Below are 19,832 nucleotides of genomic sequence, written 5' to 3' on the forward strand. Positions count from 1 at the left end.
TGACTTTTCTTAGTTAAAAATAATCACTCAACAATATTTAGTTTTGCAGTGATATTATTCTTTTATATTTCGTAAATATGATAGTTTATTATTAGAAAAAAATAAAGGACAGTAAGGGCATCTTCAACCCACCCCCATACTCCATTTCTCCCCTTATTTCTCCAACCCTACTCCATTTTCACCTCCATTTTCTGAGATATGAATAGTATTCCCCCATATATGGGGAATAGTATTCATATCTCCAAAAATGGAGGTGAAGTTTGGTTGTCAATTTTAGTCCCTCTCATTTTTTTTATACATTTCTAGTTTATTTTATCTACTAATTATAATTTAAATGCAATATTTAATACTTATAATATCATGTTGTATACTAATTTATATTAATTAATCATAAATATAGAATTTAATTAGTAGAGGGGTGTATTTGATAATATATATAAGTTATAAAAATAGAATATTCCAAAAATATACTTTTTGGGGTAAAAAATGGGATAGAAAATGGGATAAGGTTCGAGATGAAACACTGATTACTCCGTTTTTTACTCCATTTATAGGAGAAAAAATAAAGATGGGTTAGAGATGGTAATAAGGTGATTTAAAAACTCAATAACTTTTTTAAAAGTTAAAACAGGGTTGAAAGTAGAAATTTTGAGATTTCAAGGGGTTTATTGAAAAATTAAGAAATGGGGTCTCCTCTTCCGTATCGACAAAAACATCTTTGTGTTCGTGTCCCCAACTCTAATCTGCCGGCGAGTAAATCGGTCTAAAATCCAACCCTCTCAAGAAAATTAGTTGACTTTTTAATGCCGTTAGTTTAGCGTTAACTCGCCGTCGTAGGTCGTTAGTTCAGGTGGCTCCTTTTCTAAATGTGATGGTTGTTATCACTCAGGCACGGCAGCTCCGCCTCTCTCCTCCACCTACCACCACTATCTCCTCCACCCTCTACGACCCTACCTCTCTTTCTCTTGCTCTCATGCACTCTGACTCCTCTTTCTCTCTTTACCCTTCCATCTCCCCGTTCTCTCCGCCTCCTCTCCACTCCGCCACCACCACCGTCGTCTCTCCTCCCTCATCCTCCGCTACCTTCCTGCGCCTCCGCTCCACCGACATGTCTCGTGTTATCTTCCTTGTCTCCTCCCCAAACCTCGTCGGTAGCTCGATACTCCTCCGTTTCTACATCCTCCGACCGGATAACCAATTCGCTAGGGTTAGGGTAATTTGCAATCAAAGTGATTTGAGTTTTGACGAGAGGAAATTAGGGGTTTTATTTAGGGTAAACCACGGGGTTTCAATCAAACTTGCGGGGTCAATCAATGTCTTCGCGATGTACTCCGTTTCTAACCGTAAAGTTTGGGTTTTCGCGGTGAAGCTTGCGGGAGAAGGAGATAACGTGAAGTTGATGAAAACTGCGGTGATCGACTGCGATTCGCCTGTGTTTTCTATAAGTATTTCTATTGGGTTTTTGATGTTGGGGGAAGAGAATGGAGTTAGGGTTTTTCCCTTGAGGCCTCTTGTGAAAGGGCGAATCAGTAAAGATCGTCGCCGAGATGCAAATAAGAAATCCGACAAATCGGAAGTCCAGAAGATCAAATTGCTAAATGGATTGACCCCGGAAACGAACGGAAGCACCATTTTGTATGTAAATTCTGCAAAAGTAACTGGCAACAGCAGCAAAACCATAAATGTCAACGGTAATATAGAAGAAAAGATCGGGAAACATTCTGATACTTCTGGTAAGTTGATATTCTTCTTTCTCACTCTTACCTTATTTAGGTATAAGAAATCACGCTTACCTTGAATGAATAACCAGATCCAACTGTGATTTCATGGCTGATTTTCTGCAGCAAGGTTGAACTGTGTGAAAACGAGACAAAATTCTAAAGAAGGTGGAGTTCGTTTTGTGGCATTTAACTCATCAAAAGTACGATTGGGATCAAAAAAGGCAATTTCTGTTCACTTTTTGGGCCATAATAAGTTTCTGATCTTAGACTCTGATGGAGAGCTGTATCTGTTATCTCTATCAAATCCTTTTTCTGGATCTGAAACAATCTGTGAGATGAAGAAGTTGACCCTCACCATGAAAGTTCAGAGTCTTGCAGTTCTTCCTGATGATTCCACAAGTATGATGTTTTCAATTTCTTTTCTTTCATAACAATAACAATAACAATAACAGAAACAATAAATTACAGGAGCTCAAACTGTTTGGGTATCAGATGGGAACTATACTATACATGCAATGGTGGTATCTGATATGGAATCTCCTGGGAATGAAAATGACACCAAGAACAATGAAGAAACTATTCAACACTCAGGTATCATATATTCATATGCATATTGAGCATGTTGATATTTATTCCAGTCAAATGATTCAAATTACTTGTATGAATCCGTATGTTGCCAAAGTTTTGATTTTGTTTACTATGATTCGGAATCTCTTTCCAATTATTGATCAGCCACTGAAGCGATTTTCACCAGTGAAAAGATTCAAGAAATTATTCCTTTAGCTTCAAATGCAATATTGCTTCTTGGACAAGGTACCCTGTGTTATTTTCTTAAAATGTAGTCACTTTATTGAAGTGAATTCATCATGTTGATTTATTTTCTTATTTCCTATTTCTGCAGCCAACATCTTTGCTTATGCAATATCATAATGATATTGATGCCAAGTGATTTTCTTTCCAAACTGGTGATTCTCTACTAATGATCTTCTTGTTATTATAGAATTATTTACTTATGGAAGTTTTATTTATTCTCAATTTAGAATTTTCGGGGGGTATATCTGATCAAATGTTCATGGCTTGTTCCACTTATGAAAATTCATGGAGTGACCTTTTTGTTTAAAGAGTAAGTTTTTTCTACATATTATATGACTTTCTTTATTAATTTTTTTTTTTTGTGTGTGGATTAAGTAAAAGAGAAACATCCATATATCGCTTAACGCATAAAGTCATGTTCATATTTGCTGTTTTGACTTTGTAGGTGGGTCCCATATTCTCTTTCCCTTCAATGTCATCTCATTGTTATATCTGACAAATCACAAGCTTCATTTGTCTCTTATTCTTACATTTTGTGTATATGCTTCGGACAATACTGAGCTTTTGAAGGTATGAAAACTAGAAATTTCCTCCCATTTGAAACTCGTTGGACCAAAATACCCTCTGTCCCAAAAAGTAGTTGACTTTTGACCTCGGATTCGAATCCTCGTATAATGATATTCAAACCTATTTATCTTTCAGAGAATTTTATGGAAGCAGTTTGGTGGATTGGTCTTTGAGTTTTATGATTGGTTTATTGCCACCTAAGCAAGTAAAATGCTCCTGAAAGTAGGATGCTATAATTTGCATGGAATTTCAACTTCTGGGATTCTGAGTCATATCAGTGGGAAAGGAGAGAGTCTTTCATGCCAATTGGTGCTCATAAATTTTTAAGAAACGGATTGAAGAAACATTATCTTTACAAAAATTGGCAAAGCTTGAAGACAATTAAACATGTTTTTTTTTTCTCATAAACTTTGTGTTGATTCCCTCTTTGTGTTGGTTTTCTTGTTTGAAAGAGTTGGTTTTATATGAGCAACATAAGTGATATGGAGATTATGTTATTTGAAGTAATAAATGATGGCTGAAGTTTAATTTTACTTGGTTGTATATGCAAAGTATATAGGCTTTATCTAGTCCGATTTTCATCTTTTTTCTTGTGGATCGAGTTGATGAAGCAAAAGTATACTAAATTTCTTGACATGGTACTTTTGGTTTGGTATACTAGGTTAGCAACTTGTTGGGATTGCTTGCTATGGTAATTTTTAATGATAGCAATAAGACATTAAATTTACACCTAATAACAAACTTTATGAAAAATAGGAAGAGTATGTTTTAAAAGAGTTATTAACTAAAATGACCATGTGTTAGGGTCTGTTATTACCCAAGAACCTTCTTTCTAGAAAATGTATGCAAATGATTGCCAAATCTGCAAATGAATATCGTGAATTAGCAATGATGACACCTATTCTGACATAAACTCGTGAGTTAATTGTGATTCGCAAGTAGTTCTCATGAAATTATTTTACGAGCTACTCTAGCTAACTCTAATTGTATTCTTATAAAATGAAGTTTTCTCACCAAAATTGCCAAAAGTATAAAAGATTAGATCTAAGAGCTCCCCAATCCTCTTTCCTATTTGTTTCAAACAATGGGAACTAGAAAGGAGTGCAAATTGATTTTCAGAGCAAATGATGGAATTAGAAGGAAAACTGAAGATCTGGTGCGAGTCAAATTCCTATAAAATGAAGCCTGTAAGGTAGCAAATTTTCCATTTCATTGTTTAAGCTTCAATTCCTCAAATATGAATTTTGTGATGAAATTCATGATTTTATCAAGTTAAGTGTTGAATTCTAAATTTATAACTTTAATCTAATGATGTAAGTTCAATTCTATATTAAAAATTGAGTTTACGAAAGCTTTAACTGTGGTTTGAACCCTAGCTTCATGAATTTATCCATAAATCCATTGGAATTTCACTTTGATTTTTGATTTAGTTTCACATTATGTCTGGATGTTGTTTTTTATGGTGCAAAGTCTAAATCATATAGTGTTGAATCCTTTATTCAGATCAGATAGAGGTTAATGATGTTTTTGAGTTCACATTTGGACAAAACTCTCATCAACTCATTAAATGAATCGTGTTATTTATGTTTAATTATACTTTCGGGTTAGTTATTGCCATCTTAATTGCAAAGCATAGGTGAAAACCATATTTAAGAGTCAATTTTGAAGTTTTGAAGCTTAGACTTGCAATTTGGGGATAATCACTTTGATCCATTATTTGATTAAGTTAATGATGATTTAGGAATCATATAACTTGATTAAATAGAGTTTTGGATATATTACAATTATTAAAAGTCATTAAATTTGGAGTTGGAAGTGTTTGAAATGGATTAAGAAAAATAGGTTGACATTTTAGGAGTTTCTGTTTTTATGTAGGTTTGCACATTTGGCTCTATCAAGTCACCATTTTGCTTGACTGTGCTTTTTTCGTAATGTCATAGGAAATGTACTTTGCTTTATATTGAGTTTAGCTCCTAATGCTTCTCTAAGGTCACACATGATAGTTTAAGAGATTAATGAGTGCCATGTATACAAACCTAGATATAGTAACTAATATTATTAAGGTATGGTTATTCACATATTATACCTTCGAGCTTGTTGGATGTTAGTTTATGTTTGTAGTGATTTCATTGCCAAGAACACATGTTCCTATAGTATGCACTTGATTTCCTTTTGTGATTTATCTAATGATGTGAGTGTCTTATGTGAAGGATTATATGTAAAATGTGTTGCATTCATGAAATGGGTTTTATAAAGACTTTTCGAAATGGGGACAAACTTTCTAGTTTCTGAAATGACTTTTGAATGTGGTCATGTTCATCTACTTTAGGATGTATTCCATGCTTGTATGTTGTTCAGACATTCTGAAATTTAGGATCATTATCCTTTTGCAAGTAATGGTATGAGTTGTGATTGACTAACTAAATAGTCATGATTGAGGGGATTGTTCATGCAAACCCATTTTATGGTTTCACATAATGGTCACATGCTATCAAAGTCTTTAAATGAGGCCTTTAATTGTGTTTTGATGATGATGATGTTACTACCTTGTTTATGCTTCAAGTTAGTATGGAAGCTTATGCATTGCATCTTTTGATATTGATGAGTTATGATGATGTTTTAATAATGTTTATATTTGAAGTACTTCTTTCCTTAATTGATAATTACTTATTATTTTTTAAAACTTTGAAAACATTTTTAGGGGTTTGACTTTAGGATTGGATTGTTGACTTTATCTAACCCTTTTAAGAGATTTGACATGGTGAATGTTCACTAGGCTTTCCAAGTGTAACATATTTATTTTGAAATGTGTTCAAATTGTTAGACTTACCTGAAGACCAATATAAATTCCGTTTTTGGATATTTAAAATATTTTATTTTGAAATTTAAGATGTATATAAGGATATCCTTTGTCTTTTTATTGTTTTGTTATACCCTCGTATGTTTTGACATTTTAAATCTGAAATATATATATATATATATATATATATATATATATATATATATATATATATATATATATATATATATATATATATACACACACACATATATATATATATATATATATATATATATATATATATATATATATATATATAACTTTTTTCTTTCAAAATTTCAACTTGTTAGGATTTACAATTTGAATCTGAATTGTATTTAACTCACTCATTTTTTGGAAACGACCAGTGATTTAACGGAAACCTCACCACAATATTTCAGTGATGATCTCGAGTTTTAGCTCCTTTACAAGGCAAACCCGTCCTAACGGGATTTCCAGGAAAAACTTTTCACAATGACCTCAAACCCATTTGTGTATCAAACTTGGAACATCAATCTAGCTAGGGTGGACATCACTTGCTAATTCACTCATTAACATTCATTTTATGAATCTATTGACTTGTGGATCTCGATAAGTTTATATGTAAAAATGAGCAAATTTATTTGTAAATCTTACTGAATTCATTAGTCAATGATTAAAATGTTGAACTAGTAAAAAATACAATGAATTTACTTATATTCATATGAGCATGCGAATATTTATTCGAACTCATATGTTAATGTGAGTAAAATTATTTGTGAATCTGACTAAAAAATTTATGAATAAAGATACAAATAGTAAAAAAAAAAAAAAAAATTGCAAATCAATTACTTAAATATCGTATGATTTTTGTACACAATGTCATATTAATATTTTGAATACCAACCTCTGAATTAGATATTGCTTAGATTCATAGTAAGAATCTCTTATAATAAGTTGAAATCTTAAGATAAAAAATTTTATTGGAAAAAAACTAAATATATAAATAATACATAATTTTTGTTCTTTACAAACGTGCATCCATATCAATATATAAACAATGTTTTTATGGGATACAAATCGTCAATATACGTACAAATACGGAGGTTCGTTTGGATGGATCGATTCGATCTGATCCAATCAAGTGAATTCAAATTGATTTCGGTTTTCAGAAAATGGATCTGAATTATCTAAACTAAATTTAATTTCGATCAAAGCCAACCAAATTACAATTCAATTGGATGAGTTTCACATTTTGGTTTTCAAGAAACGAATATTTTTAAAAAACAAATGAATAACTTAAATATTTTTCAACTTTCAACAAAAATATATTGTTTAGTTGTGAATTAAAACTTATAAACTACTAAGAAAAATTATACTATTTAATATTTTATTGATAAAAAACATTTGAAAGTTACACATTAAGGTTTTTAATTTAATAAATTAATAATTAATTAAAATATGGGTATTAAAAAATATTAATAAATAAATAATAAATTGTTATTTGGCTTTTTAAAATATTCGGTTTTTATTATATTTTTATTTTATAAACTGAAATCAATTCCAAATCCAGATTATTAATTCAGTTTTACTGAAAACTTATAAAAAAAGAAAAAATCTATATCCAAACCACCCAATAATTTATCATATATTCCTCCCAATTTGTATGAAACTTTAGGACCTTAGGGTAGTAAAGTGTAATTACTCGTAAACTTAAGTCGTAGTTAACACAATGCCACGTCATCATAAATTTGGCGGTTGATACAGAACTTCATCCATCTTCTTCTTCCTCTAACTACATCCTCTTATTCCTCTCTGCGTCTGCGTGTTTTCAGTGTGTGAGAGAGAGGGTAATCACGAAGCTCCATGACGATGAAAGCATTATCTGTATCGATCGGCGGAGGAGGTAACATCATCTGTTCTCAACGATTAAATCTCTCCGGCAACCACCAATTTATCTCTTTGAATCAGTTTTCACCGTTAAATCTCCGACGGAGCTACAGCAGTCTTACTAATCAGGATCATTTTCTCGAAAGGCCTAAAACTTACCTTAAATTTAAGCTTGTTATTGCTAGAGCGGCCGATTCTACTCAGGCGCCGGTTCCTGCTGCAGTTACAGGCGGCAAATCGATCGTCGAAGACGAGGAGTTTTCACTCGCAAAGGTACTAGCTACTATTGTGTCTTGCTTATGCTTCGGAGAATATTTGGTATCGACTATTTGCTTGATCTGAAAAATTGGAGATATGTTGTCTCCGTTCAGATAAGCGAATCTGCATACTGCATACTTATGTCGAGTGTTAGATGATTATTGAAGTTAGATTTCCCGAAACGATGCTTGCTTATCTTATTCATTTTATCTACTTAGTAAAGATATAATAGAATTGCTTCAATCGGATAAAGAACAGATGAGAAGTAGTAGCCCTAAATAAATAGAAACCTAGAACAAATTTCTACACCTTTTCCAAGTGTTCTAATCTTCTAGCAACTGAAATTATTAAGCAGGATGCCAATCTAGCCCTAATAGTATGATACAAAAAGAGGTTTAACTTTAACGTTTAAACATCCATGAATGCATTATGCTTGTAAAGAAAATTGCTGCAACCCTAAAATCGCTCTCAACTCTATTATGCATTTAAACATCCATGGATGCCAATCTGCAGGTCTCCTTTGGTGTAATTGGACTAGGTCTTGGATTATCACTCCTCTCGTAAGTACCTTACTTTCATAAATAACACTTGTTTAATTTCAATTTGCATTTCTGAGATTGTTTTGCATACACTTAACAGCTATGGTTTTGGAGCTTATTTCAACATCCTCCCTGGATCTGAATGGTCTGCAATTATGTTAACATATGGATTTCCATTGACAATTATCGGAATGGCTCTTAAGGTCAACCATTTTTGCTATTCTTTCTCATCTTCCTCCAACTTTTCTTCTCAATCTCCATGAGAAACAATACAAATGCTATTTTGATCCTTTATTTTAACTTATATTACATTTCCCAGTATGCAGAACTCAAACCTGTCCCATGTTTGACTTACTCTGATGCTCAAATCCTGAGAGAAAAATGTGCCACTCCTATCCTTAAACAGGTTAGAAAAAAAAACAATCATACCAATTTGTATTATTGTTGTGTTATAAGTTATAACTTATAGTAATTGATTAAGTAATAAAAATAATTGGTTTTTGTTATGTATTAGGTCAGAGATGATGTCATAAGATATCGTTATGGAGATGAGCAGCATTTGGAGGAGGCTTTGAAACGTATTTTCCAGTATGGTTTGGTAAGTTCTTGCTTTTTTTAGACGAAAATCTTTGCTAATCTCTAAAACATTAAAAAAAAAAAAAAAAAAGAATATAGTAGTTAAATTTTGTTGATGTTGATATGTTTTGTTGTTTGGTTTAGGGTGGAGGTGTGGCAAGAAGAAATGCTCCAATTCTAACAAAAATCCGGGAAGAAGTAAAGCATAAACTTTAATAAAATATTATTTGGTTTGTTTAATTATCTTCTAGAAATATTAACCTTAAACTTTCCAAATATGATGATTTTCATTTTTCAGGTTACTGAAGATGGAAAGTATTGTTTAGTGTTGGTGTTTGAGGCAAAAGCGCTTGAGTTGGCTGACTTCGAGAAAAGACAGGTGAGTCATGTGTTTTTTTCACATTAAATAAATAATATTTAAACAGCATTTGAGAAAAGGGAAGAAAAAATTAGGCTTTAAATAATATTTGTTTTGTAGGAAAAATTTGCTTCTTTTTTTGGCCCGGGAATAACAGCGGAAGTTGGTGAGTTTTTGTTACGTTTGGATTTTTATACAAAATTTAAAAGCTTTATTATTTTTTTTTAATAAAATTTATTGGAGATTGTTGTGTGTGTAGGGAAAGGAGAAGAAGAGAAAACATATGATGTACGCCTTATTTCAAACACAACACTGTAATTATTTCATTATCGCCTTCCAAACGTGTTCCCTAGATTTTGCATAGCATATGGGAAAACTTTGTATCATTGATTGTATAAAAACTAAAAATATTTCCATAAAAGATGTCATACACAAATAGACACAAACAAGCCTTCACTAGGTGATCTTGGAAGTAATCATTGCATTTCAAGAAAAAAAAATCCAAATATCAAATTCAACTAGAAAAGATACAAAAGATACATATTTGAAGAAAAGAAAAGATTCTTCAAATATCTGAGATCCTAAAAGCTATGGTTAATTTAGTTTTGTTAACCGAATATAATACTTTACTAGGTTGGGTTTTGGTTAATTTTTTGTTAAACCGAATAAACAATATAATTAATACATATTTATATTTTATATCTATTAATTAACATTTTATATGATTTATAGATTAGTTGCTAAGAAAGATTTTCATAATTAATTATTTAGCTATTAACTACTATTGTAAAGTTATAATTGATTTATATTTTGTATCAAAAACCAACAATTAGCCAATTAACATTTGATTATTTCTTTCATTGTTGACTAAGTCTTCGTTTGATGGACATCTTTTCCGGTTCAACAGATTTTTTTTAGTTAAATGGATCGGAAAAACTATTTGATATATATATATATATATATATATATATATATATATATATATATATATATATATATATATATATACTAGGTTATAATCTGTGGAAACCACGGATAAAAGATTTATAAAATTTTATTAAATTAATAAGATATAAGTTTTGTTTAAACTTGTATATTGATTATTTAAAATTAATATATATTTTTTATTTGAATATCCGATACACATTGTGCGTGTTCGGCATGGAGCGTTTGAGAGTTTCTAACTTTTGACAAAACGTTCCGTTTTAAACATAAAGTCTCATTCGGCACTATAAGCTTCTAGTTTTTGGTTTAAACAAAACGTTTCAAATCCAAATGTTACTTTATGTAACGTTTAACAAAACGCTACAAGCTATCCGCTACAAGCCACCCGCTACCAGCTAATTTTGCCGAACACGCCCGTTAAAAAATATATATTTTCAAAAGATCTTTTAATTAGATCATATAATATACCTCTTTTAATTAACATAAGGAAACACTTAACATATGTAATTTCTCTTAATCAAACTCTTGCAGGTTGCAACTTGGAGGTTTACCAAACTTGTTAAAGATAAATGTAAGACAAAACTTAAAAAATGGTCCATGTGGTTTTCAAAAATATCAAGTTTAATCTCTAAACTCAAAAAACCTCACAGATGGTCCCTGTGGTTTCAAAACTTTTAACAAATGGTCCTTTTCGTTAACTCCGTTAGTTTTTTGTCGTTAAGTGAATAGTATTTCTGTCATTTCACTACCACAAGGACAATTTATGAAGATTTGCCTTATTTTTAAAAAAAATTATATTATTTAATATTAAAGGGTCTGGCATCTCTCTCTCTCTCTCTCTCTCTCTCTCTCTCTCTCTCTCTCTCTCTCTCTCTCTCTCTCTCTCTCTCTCTCTCCTTGAAAGTCAACACCCTAAATGCAGAAAAATAATAACTTCTTTCTTCCTGATCAAATGAGATCTTGCATAATTAATTAGAGCATTTGTTTGGTTGCTCTTAAACTAAACCCATAACGCCCCATGAAATACCACCATTGATTCGATCAAACATCACCACCTCACCTCCTTTTTCTCTCCTTCTCATGAACCTACTGTCAAGAAACGACACCACCACGAAGGGTGGCCAAAAGACATCGCTGCCTCCATTAAAGAACCAACACCGGTGGCTTTAACTACCGTGAATCACCACCATCTGCCACTGTTATTGACCAGTAACCCCCTCCATCCCTCTCCTATTTAGATAATCAACCACCACCACCATTTCTGTTGCAAGAAAGGCCGATAACCGCCATCCACCACATTCACCGGAGAGAAAACCAACTACAACCACCTATAAAGGTAAGAATGGCGGAGGCCCTCTTGTCATGAACATAAACGCCAGCTTAGGCACTCGATCAAAAGGGTACTCAGGTTTATCAGGTACCATTGAAGCCCTCTAAAAGAGCTCGTTATCAGTCATTTGATGCGTCAGATTCTTAGGCATTTGAAAGCTCTCCATGCTTAAACAATCATCGTTCTTGCAATTTGAATTCGTACTACAGTTCTGATCGTAAGTAGCTGTTTTGGAATAACTTGGCGCAGGAGCAGCCATTATGTAATCTGTATAGAAATTATCGGGCCTTGAAGTGATGAAATACCTATAGACATGTGAACTTCAAGTCAAACCAATTATTATACCGATGACGAAAAGAATTAGAAAGCAAAGATGCCTAATTAATCCGATTGACGAATCTTTGAACACAAACTCATCTTTTTCCCCTCTACTCCTCTACCCCTCATTTTATAATTCATTACACAGAAAATAATACTCTAAGTTAAATTAAATCGATGCTTATAAGTTGCAGAAATTTTAAGTTAGTGAACAAAGTTGAATTTCAAGACTGGGATCGTGTTCATCCAATCTACATTGTGTTGATGGAATTGCAGTTTCAATCGAAGTACGAGATCTAGGAAACTAAATCGAGTTGTTGAGACCGGTGGATTATTTTGAAGGGGGAAACTAGGGTTTGATAAGGAAGTTGATTGGATCAAAAAAATCAAATATGCCCACAACATAAGAGTAGAAATCAAAGGCGACCCATGTTAGGGTTTATAAAGATTTAGAAAACCCACAAACACAAACATGCGAACTTGTGCTTATCGAGAAGTGAGAGATGGAAAATCGAACGAAGATTCGAGTAGTAAGTGAGTAACAAAGCATTAATATGTATGAGAGAGAGGTGGGACCTTTAATATTAAATAATTAATTTTTTAAAAAAATAAGGCAAATCTTTATAAATGGTCCCTGTGGCAGTGAAATGACAGAAATACTCTTCACTTAACGGCAAAAAACTAACGGAGTTAGCGAAAAGAACCATTTGTTAAAAGTTTTGAAACCACAGGGACCATCTGTGAGGTTTTTTGAACTTAAGGATTAAACTTTATATTTTCGAAAACCATAGGAACCATTTTTGAAGTATTGTCTAAATGTAAAGCAAAATAAATACAACATTAATTGTAAGCTCATAAATTCTTCTTTCTTAAAATTTTAGATTTGTACAATAGGATAGGATTTTCAAAATAAAAAACAAACATTTATATCTAAATGCAAACATCTAAATAAAAAATAAAAAATAAAAAATAAAAAACCTTTAGAAACAAACATTTATATTTAAATGAGTCATCTAAAAAAGAAAATTAATTTTACAGATTTCGTGGTTCTTTTAGCTTCTACATATCAAAATATAGAAAAGTGATTCAATCTGTCATAATTTAATTCGTAAATTTTTGAACTATTTAGAATTTTGGATCGGTTTGGGTTCTGATTTTGTTGAACCTCAACATGTTGGGAACTCTCCGAAAACCAAACCAAGTTTCTACAAAAAGGGAATATCCCTACAAGTTTCTACGATAAATGTTTATTACCTACAAGTTATACTAAATTAATATCAAATCACCATCTTGCCATATCCTATAAAATATTATTATTATTAAACCCTAATATTATGACAACCCTCAAATTAAAAAAGATTCAAAGAGATGTATGGAAAGAAACATGATTTTCATAAACATTATCTCCTATTCTTTCATTTAACTTTTATCTATTGAATATCAACTTTTAAATTAAATTTGAAGCAAATAAATAGATATTAATATCAATCATAAGTCCCTTGCCTACAAGGCTACCATATAATATAATATATTTACATCATAAGCTTAAAATTTAATTGTTTGGTACATGAAAAATAGCATGACACTTAGAAGATTTCCATAAAAACTCAGGCATCTTTTTCCGTTAACGGTTGCACAATTGAATTGTAATTTAAGTTATGCTTTTTAAAAGATAAACTTGTGTTAAATACCCCAATTCCATCAAAGTTCAGAATCAATACACAGGTCTGTTAATCATTATGTTTTTTTCTTTAAAAAATTACAGTTATACCCTTGTAATTTTTTACCTGAACCGTAGACCACCAAATTTTTTCTCATCAAATAAAAAGGGCAAAAATTATATATATATATATATATATATATATATATATATATATATATATATATATATATATATATATATATATAAGTACACTCATTCCTGTCTACATGTTACATTGATGTAAAAACTTCAATGAACAATTTTTAAAAGCCTTTATCAAAATCAGAGTACACTCTTGATATCATCTTCAGAAACATTCATTCCCCCGATAGAACTTTCCAGGCTATCTAATCCCACCCTTTCTTCTATTGTTGTACTTTCCTTTTCGTTTTGATTCATATCCACTCAGATCTAGGTAAGAACAATTCAAATTCTTGTGTTTGTCTTTGATTTTAACTTGAATATTGGACTATTTTTTCTCAGATTTAAAAAAAAAAAAAAAAAAAAAAAAAAAAAAAAAAAAAAAAAAAAAAAAAATCTACAAAGTGTTATAAGTTATAAAGAACGCCTCTATAGATATGTCCAGGTTAAGTGCTTATTGTATTAAGTTCATTGAGTCAAGTCAATATTGCTTTGAAAGTCATCACATTTTTCTCTCTTTGTGTGTATTTGTGTGTGGCTTAATGCATTAGATGACACATGGTTTACAAACTACTAATTGGGTTTATCTCTATCAGCAGCTCCTCTGAATTTGTTTGTATCTAAAAATTCAACACAATTCAACTCACTTTTATGTATCGTGACTATAAGTCAGTATATATAGTCATTTTATCAAATGTTTTATATATTATTAACAAACAACACTAAATGGGACAAAAAAGGGCATAAGCCAAAATAGAAATCATACCTCTCTCCACCACAGGTATACTTACTCGATGCCTGTGATTGAAAATAAAAGGTCAAAAGGTCAAACTTGTATGGTATATATGATATCTAAGTCCAGATATAAATCGAATGTGGTGTACCTTGCTATAAGGATTAGGTTTTTTAGTTGCATAAAGCAATCAAAATATCAATCAAATATTTGAACTTATTTAAGTTGAAATTCATAAAATAGTAGAAAAGATTCTAAAAATTTATATCCAGTGATTGAAGCACAATGAAAACTGGAAAGACCTTAGAAAGAATGAGTGAGATACTTGGTACTCTGATGACACAAGCTGTAAGTTTTTCTTTGACGATGCTTGCTGCTAATTTCTTACCTAAACAAAAGGAACGCATGAAGCATAAGAAAATCAGCATTTAGAAGTTTGGAACAAGTTTTCGTAAGAAACAATGCAATCGTAAAAGAGTTTGTATCCGTTTTAAAGCAATTTGATTCCTTTACACAAATCAAAACACAAAATCCTTGAAAATTGTTACTATCTCGTGTGAACAATCAGCATAAATAACCCCTTGTATAGAGTTTGTAATGTTAAGAAAGTACCTCGATAGCATCCATTAAAACTTATAATGCATAAATTAATCAATTTCATCCAAATGCAAACTTTGTAGTGAACAATAACAAGAGAATCAAATTATTTGTGACCAACCTGCCTATTTGTTCGGTACAGTCACGTACACAATGATACTTGGCACAGTCGTTTGATTTGATGCTTCCATTCTTATATCGCTACTATGAAATCCCTTCGTTTTGCCACTGAAACTCAACCTAAACTGAGTGAAGACCCAAAATGGGATCGGTGCATACTAAGATGAGAGACCACGAATGAATCTGACTTGAAATGCGAGAGACAAAGGTGAAGGAGATGATTAGCTTTATTAGAGACGAAGGCGGAGTGAATCTTGGAATTCCTGATTTCTTGCTATGGAATTCGATATCGACTGTCGATAATTTTGGTATATCAATTCAAACGTCAATGCATAACTATTAAAGCCGAAGCAGAGGGCATTTGGGGAAATTCATTTTGGTATTTTGAGCAGAAAAAATTGATTGGGAAGGGCTTAGAGAATGCCACCTGGCAAAAATGTACTTATTTATTAGATTAGTGGATATATATATATATATATATATATATATATATATATATATATATATTCCCAGTAAGATATGTCTTTCCCATAAAGCCCCAAAATCATATCTTTCTGGCTGAATTGTTATTTTTCATCATTCGGTACAGTCAAACAATCAAACAACATGGTTTCTTTTCCGGTCAGTAAACTTTCCTAGACAACACTTTCTTAGACATTAACTATCAGACGAGGCCTAAAGCTATTAACATATCTCTACAATTTGTATGTATGTATGTATTGTTGTATTGCCCTTTAATAGGGCTAGCCCATTCAGTGGTGGATCTAGAAATATTTTTTTGGTGGGGACACCATCAATAGATTATATGAATGAATCAGGTCAAATGGACTATATAATTAGGTTGGATGAAACTAGTGGAAAATTGTGGTTGTAATTTGTGTTTTAAATTTGGATGTTACATTTTCCTCATGTTATTAGGAAGTATGTTATTAGGAAGTAATCAACTCCTAATTCCTTGAACATGCATAATGTCCCTGTTAGGTTGTTGATGGGCATTTCATTGGTTTAGTTTCTTAAATCATAAAGGATCTAATAGCGACATGCTAGGTCTTCCATGAACCATGAGTGGTCGCCTAGGTGTGTCAAAGCATATCTTACCATAATGTTCAAATTTGATTTATTAAAATCATTTAATTGATGCATGAACTTTGCATATTGTTCAAGACTTAGCTTGGCGTTCGCTACGTTAGGTTTTAACTTCATTGTTTTCTTTTATTTTTGTTGTTGGTATTTGCTCACGAGTATCCACCATTCTAGGTATCCTTTTTCGAAGAAACCCTAGATTATGTGATTGGTTTTGCCACAATGTTTACACCACAATCCATCCTGATTCCCCTTTCTTTTGTCAGATTGGTTCTGCTTATGGTTACATATCCACAAATCTGATACATAACAACTTCCACATTTGTCTTTCTTAAAACAAAGATGTTTTTAAGTGATAAACATTAACGAGAATAGGCATTGGTTTGTGCTTAATATTTCATATTAACAGTCCCAAAGGAATCATCAAGTCCCATCAAGAACATGTAATTTCATCCTTCTCTTTTGACTCTACAAGTCTCTTCTAAGATCACATGAACATTTACCACATGTAGATCTTGGGATTTGTGAAACGAAAAGGATATTGTCATAGATTTCTTTCTATTGGATTAGATGTCTAAGCCAATAACTAAATTGGTATATACTTGAACTATTAGCAAAGTCCTTTTGGGTTGCCCTCAAACCTAACAATTGACTAGAATGTTTTTTAAAGAGAAAGGTTGATTTATTGATCTTTTATAAGATTAATAAACTGCAATTAATGATTTATTAATATATTATGAGAATAATATATTAATTAGAAATAGTATTATTTAATTAATAATTAATCATAAATTAATTAGAATTAATTTTGGGATTAATTGGATTAATTAAAAGTATAAGGACCGAAGCTGTAATTGTTCAATAGTTAAACAAAAGAGGTTTCAGAACCTTCCCCAATGTGGTGGACGGTTTTGGGGGTATATTCTAGGGTTTCTAGAATATCTCTTGGAGATAGTTAGGAGATTAGATAATTACCTAATTTGAAATAATAGTATTATATTCAAATTAGGGTTTCCATGGGTTTCTAGTTCAACTATAAATACGGCCTTAACCCTTCATATTTTCGGCCACTCCTTCTCTCAAGAGAATATCCGAAAAATATCATCTCTCCTCCTTTCTCCTTAAAGATCTAATTGTTAGGTTTTAGGTACAAACCATCAGAGGCACGAGAGTTTTGGTGTTTTGATTCCAAGTCAATTCAAGAAGGATTATTTGATTATTTACTATAATAATCAAGAAGGTATGTAAACCCTAAACCTTTTATAATTTAAGATTTTACTAGATTTACACTAGGGTTCTTGATGTTCAATAGATTCTAGCATTCAATAGTGAAAACATATATCCAATTAGGTCGCATGTGAACTTAAGAGTTAAGTTATTTTCCGTCACATGAATTTTTGTAACCTATAAAAACCAACACTTTCATCTTCATAAAGTATGTTAAGATGGACATCTTGTCTTGCCTCATTGTTGGCAGAATTTGGTTTAGTTGGTAAGCTCGTAGTGTGTTTTCCTTCCTAAGTTTCTTTAGTGTAACATTTGTTTTCAGGTATTGCTCTTAGGATTCAAAAAATCTAAGTTCTTGGAGATTTAGTGAATTTTTTCTAACCACGGCTTGGTGATGGAGCTCACTGTGGTGTGGTCTCATCTCCTGGATGAGATGCACATTTTTAATGACCAGATTCTGGTCATGTATTGGCCATGACATGGTGGTGGTTGGGTGTAAAACCCTAGGTCTCGAGCCTTGGGATCTATTTAAGCAAGATTATGATTAGGTTTTGCTCTCAACTCCAACCTTCATCCCTTTGAGAGAAACCCTAGAGTGTGTGTGTGTGTGTGTGTGTTCTTGGTGCTTTACTGTATGTTCTTGGCTTTCAAGGCTCTTTCAAGAATAAGAAGAATGAAATCCAAGATAGTTGTTAGAGTGGTTATTGTTGAGGGATTGTTTCTACAAGCCTTTTAAACTCCAGAAGGTATAAAGTTCATACCTTTATTATCTTATGAGTTATTTACTTGAGTTTTAAGGTCCCATATTGGTTGAAGAAAGTGAATCCTTGGAGTTGGATTTATTGGAAGCAACTCCAGGACCTTGGGAGTGATTCATGTTAGTTTTTGGATCTTGTAATCCCATAAAGTTTGTATCTAGATCAAGAATCAACCATGCATAGATCTTTAAGGTCTTTTGTCACCTTCGTCTATTAATTTAGGGTGCCAACAAGTTTTGTCACCTTCGTCTATTAGTTTAGGGGAGCAGAGAACAAAATGTGATACCAATGTGAAAAAATAGGGTTCGAATATCTTTTCTTGATCATTTAGCATGCCAATAAAGTGTTTAAATGCAAATACAAAAGAAAGAGATAACTACTAGTAAACACAAATAAAATCAAAGAAACCTCTGAAGTACATAAAAGTAGAATACAAGTCTCTTTACTTTTTTAATCTGTTCAACTAAACCTACAGTCTTTTTTTTACCAAACGAGTGTCTATCCATGTCCATCCATTTCATATATTTTCCATATAAACCTATCAGATTGACTTTACTGGTAAATGGTAATATACACGGAGGGTTATCCCATTCATCTCATTCAAGTTTCTTTGCAATCATTTCACAAAAAGTTTCCCAACTAAGATTTGATCTTTTAGGATCCTTCAATGACGTCTTCTTCAACTTCATCCGTTCACAAGAACTTTAAGTATGATGTATTTTTGAGTTTCAGGGGCGAAGATACTCAAACAAACTTTGTCGGTCATCTTTTTCATACTCTCCAGCAAAAAAAACATTCGTACTTTCAAGGATGATGAGAGAATCATAAAAGGTAAAAAGATCAGTGATGAGCTCATCGGATCCATTAAAGATTCAAAATTCTATATCATTGTTTTTTCCAAGAACTATGCATCTTCATCTTGGTGCTTGGATGAGCTTGTGAAGATAATGGAGTGCCATAGGACGACAGAGCACACTGCGTACACTGTCTTCTATGACGTGGAACCCTCGGAAGTCCGCAAACAAAGTGGGGCAGTTGGAGAAGCATTTGCCAAGTATGAAATGGAAGAGGCTGATGGGAAATGGAGGGTGGCTCTAAAAGAAGCAGTGGACCTTGCTGGGTGGGAGTTGAAGAAGACTACTGATGGGTAATTCCTTCATTAGATCTATGCAATATTCTTCTATTTTGTTTATTTATGATCTAGCATATCACCTGGATGTAAAAGGCTCCAAAATGTTTCAACTCAATTTGTGTCTTGTCCAGAGAATAACTATGAAACATGACAAATAGGGTTGTATCATTTATGTTATTGATCTGAAAGTAACCTGCATGTCATGTCGGATTTTGAATAGGCTA

The 19,832-nt window shown here is 32.1% G+C and overlaps 3 protein-coding genes across 3 annotated transcripts; all 3 read left to right on the forward strand.

Moving 5' to 3' along the window:
* The first annotated feature begins 737 nt into the window (after window positions 1–737).
* Window positions 738–3,634, forward strand: LOC145043732 (uncharacterized). The gene is made up of 8 exons (XM_078992473.1): window positions 738–1,733; window positions 1,845–2,120; window positions 2,190–2,312; window positions 2,454–2,534; window positions 2,623–2,686; window positions 2,762–2,844; window positions 2,980–3,104; window positions 3,237–3,634. Exons 1-5 carry the CDS (start codon window positions 872–874, stop codon window positions 2,649–2,651), a joined length of 1,371 nt encoding a protein of 456 aa, XP_078848599.1. The 5' UTR covers window positions 738–871; the 3' UTR covers window positions 2,652–2,686; window positions 2,762–2,844; window positions 2,980–3,104; window positions 3,237–3,634.
* Window positions 3,635–7,649: 4,015 nt separating this feature from the next.
* Window positions 7,650–9,943, forward strand: APE1 (acclimation of photosynthesis to environment). The gene is made up of 9 exons (XM_078992474.1): window positions 7,650–8,064; window positions 8,563–8,609; window positions 8,689–8,791; window positions 8,908–8,994; window positions 9,103–9,186; window positions 9,309–9,362; window positions 9,463–9,543; window positions 9,643–9,688; window positions 9,782–9,943. The coding sequence occupies exons 1-9, from the start codon at window positions 7,768–7,770 to the stop codon at window positions 9,838–9,840; spliced, it is 858 nt and encodes a 285-aa protein (XP_078848600.1). The 5' UTR covers window positions 7,650–7,767; the 3' UTR covers window positions 9,841–9,943.
* A 5,658-nt stretch (window positions 9,944–15,601) lies between these two features.
* On the forward strand, window positions 15,602–19,627 carry LOC145040730 (toll/interleukin-1 receptor-like protein). The gene is made up of 2 exons (XM_078988636.1): window positions 15,602–15,716; window positions 19,209–19,627. Exons 1-2 carry the CDS (start codon window positions 15,602–15,604, stop codon window positions 19,625–19,627), a joined length of 534 nt encoding a protein of 177 aa, XP_078844762.1.
* The last annotated feature ends 205 nt before the right edge of the window (window positions 19,628–19,832 follow it).

The sequence above is a fragment of the Lactuca saligna genome, chromosome 4 (genome assembly GCF_052625555.1).
Source record: "Lactuca saligna cultivar CGN05327 chromosome 4, ASM5262555v1, whole genome shotgun sequence".
NCBI classification, from domain to species: Eukaryota; Viridiplantae; Streptophyta; class Magnoliopsida; order Asterales; family Asteraceae; genus Lactuca; species Lactuca saligna.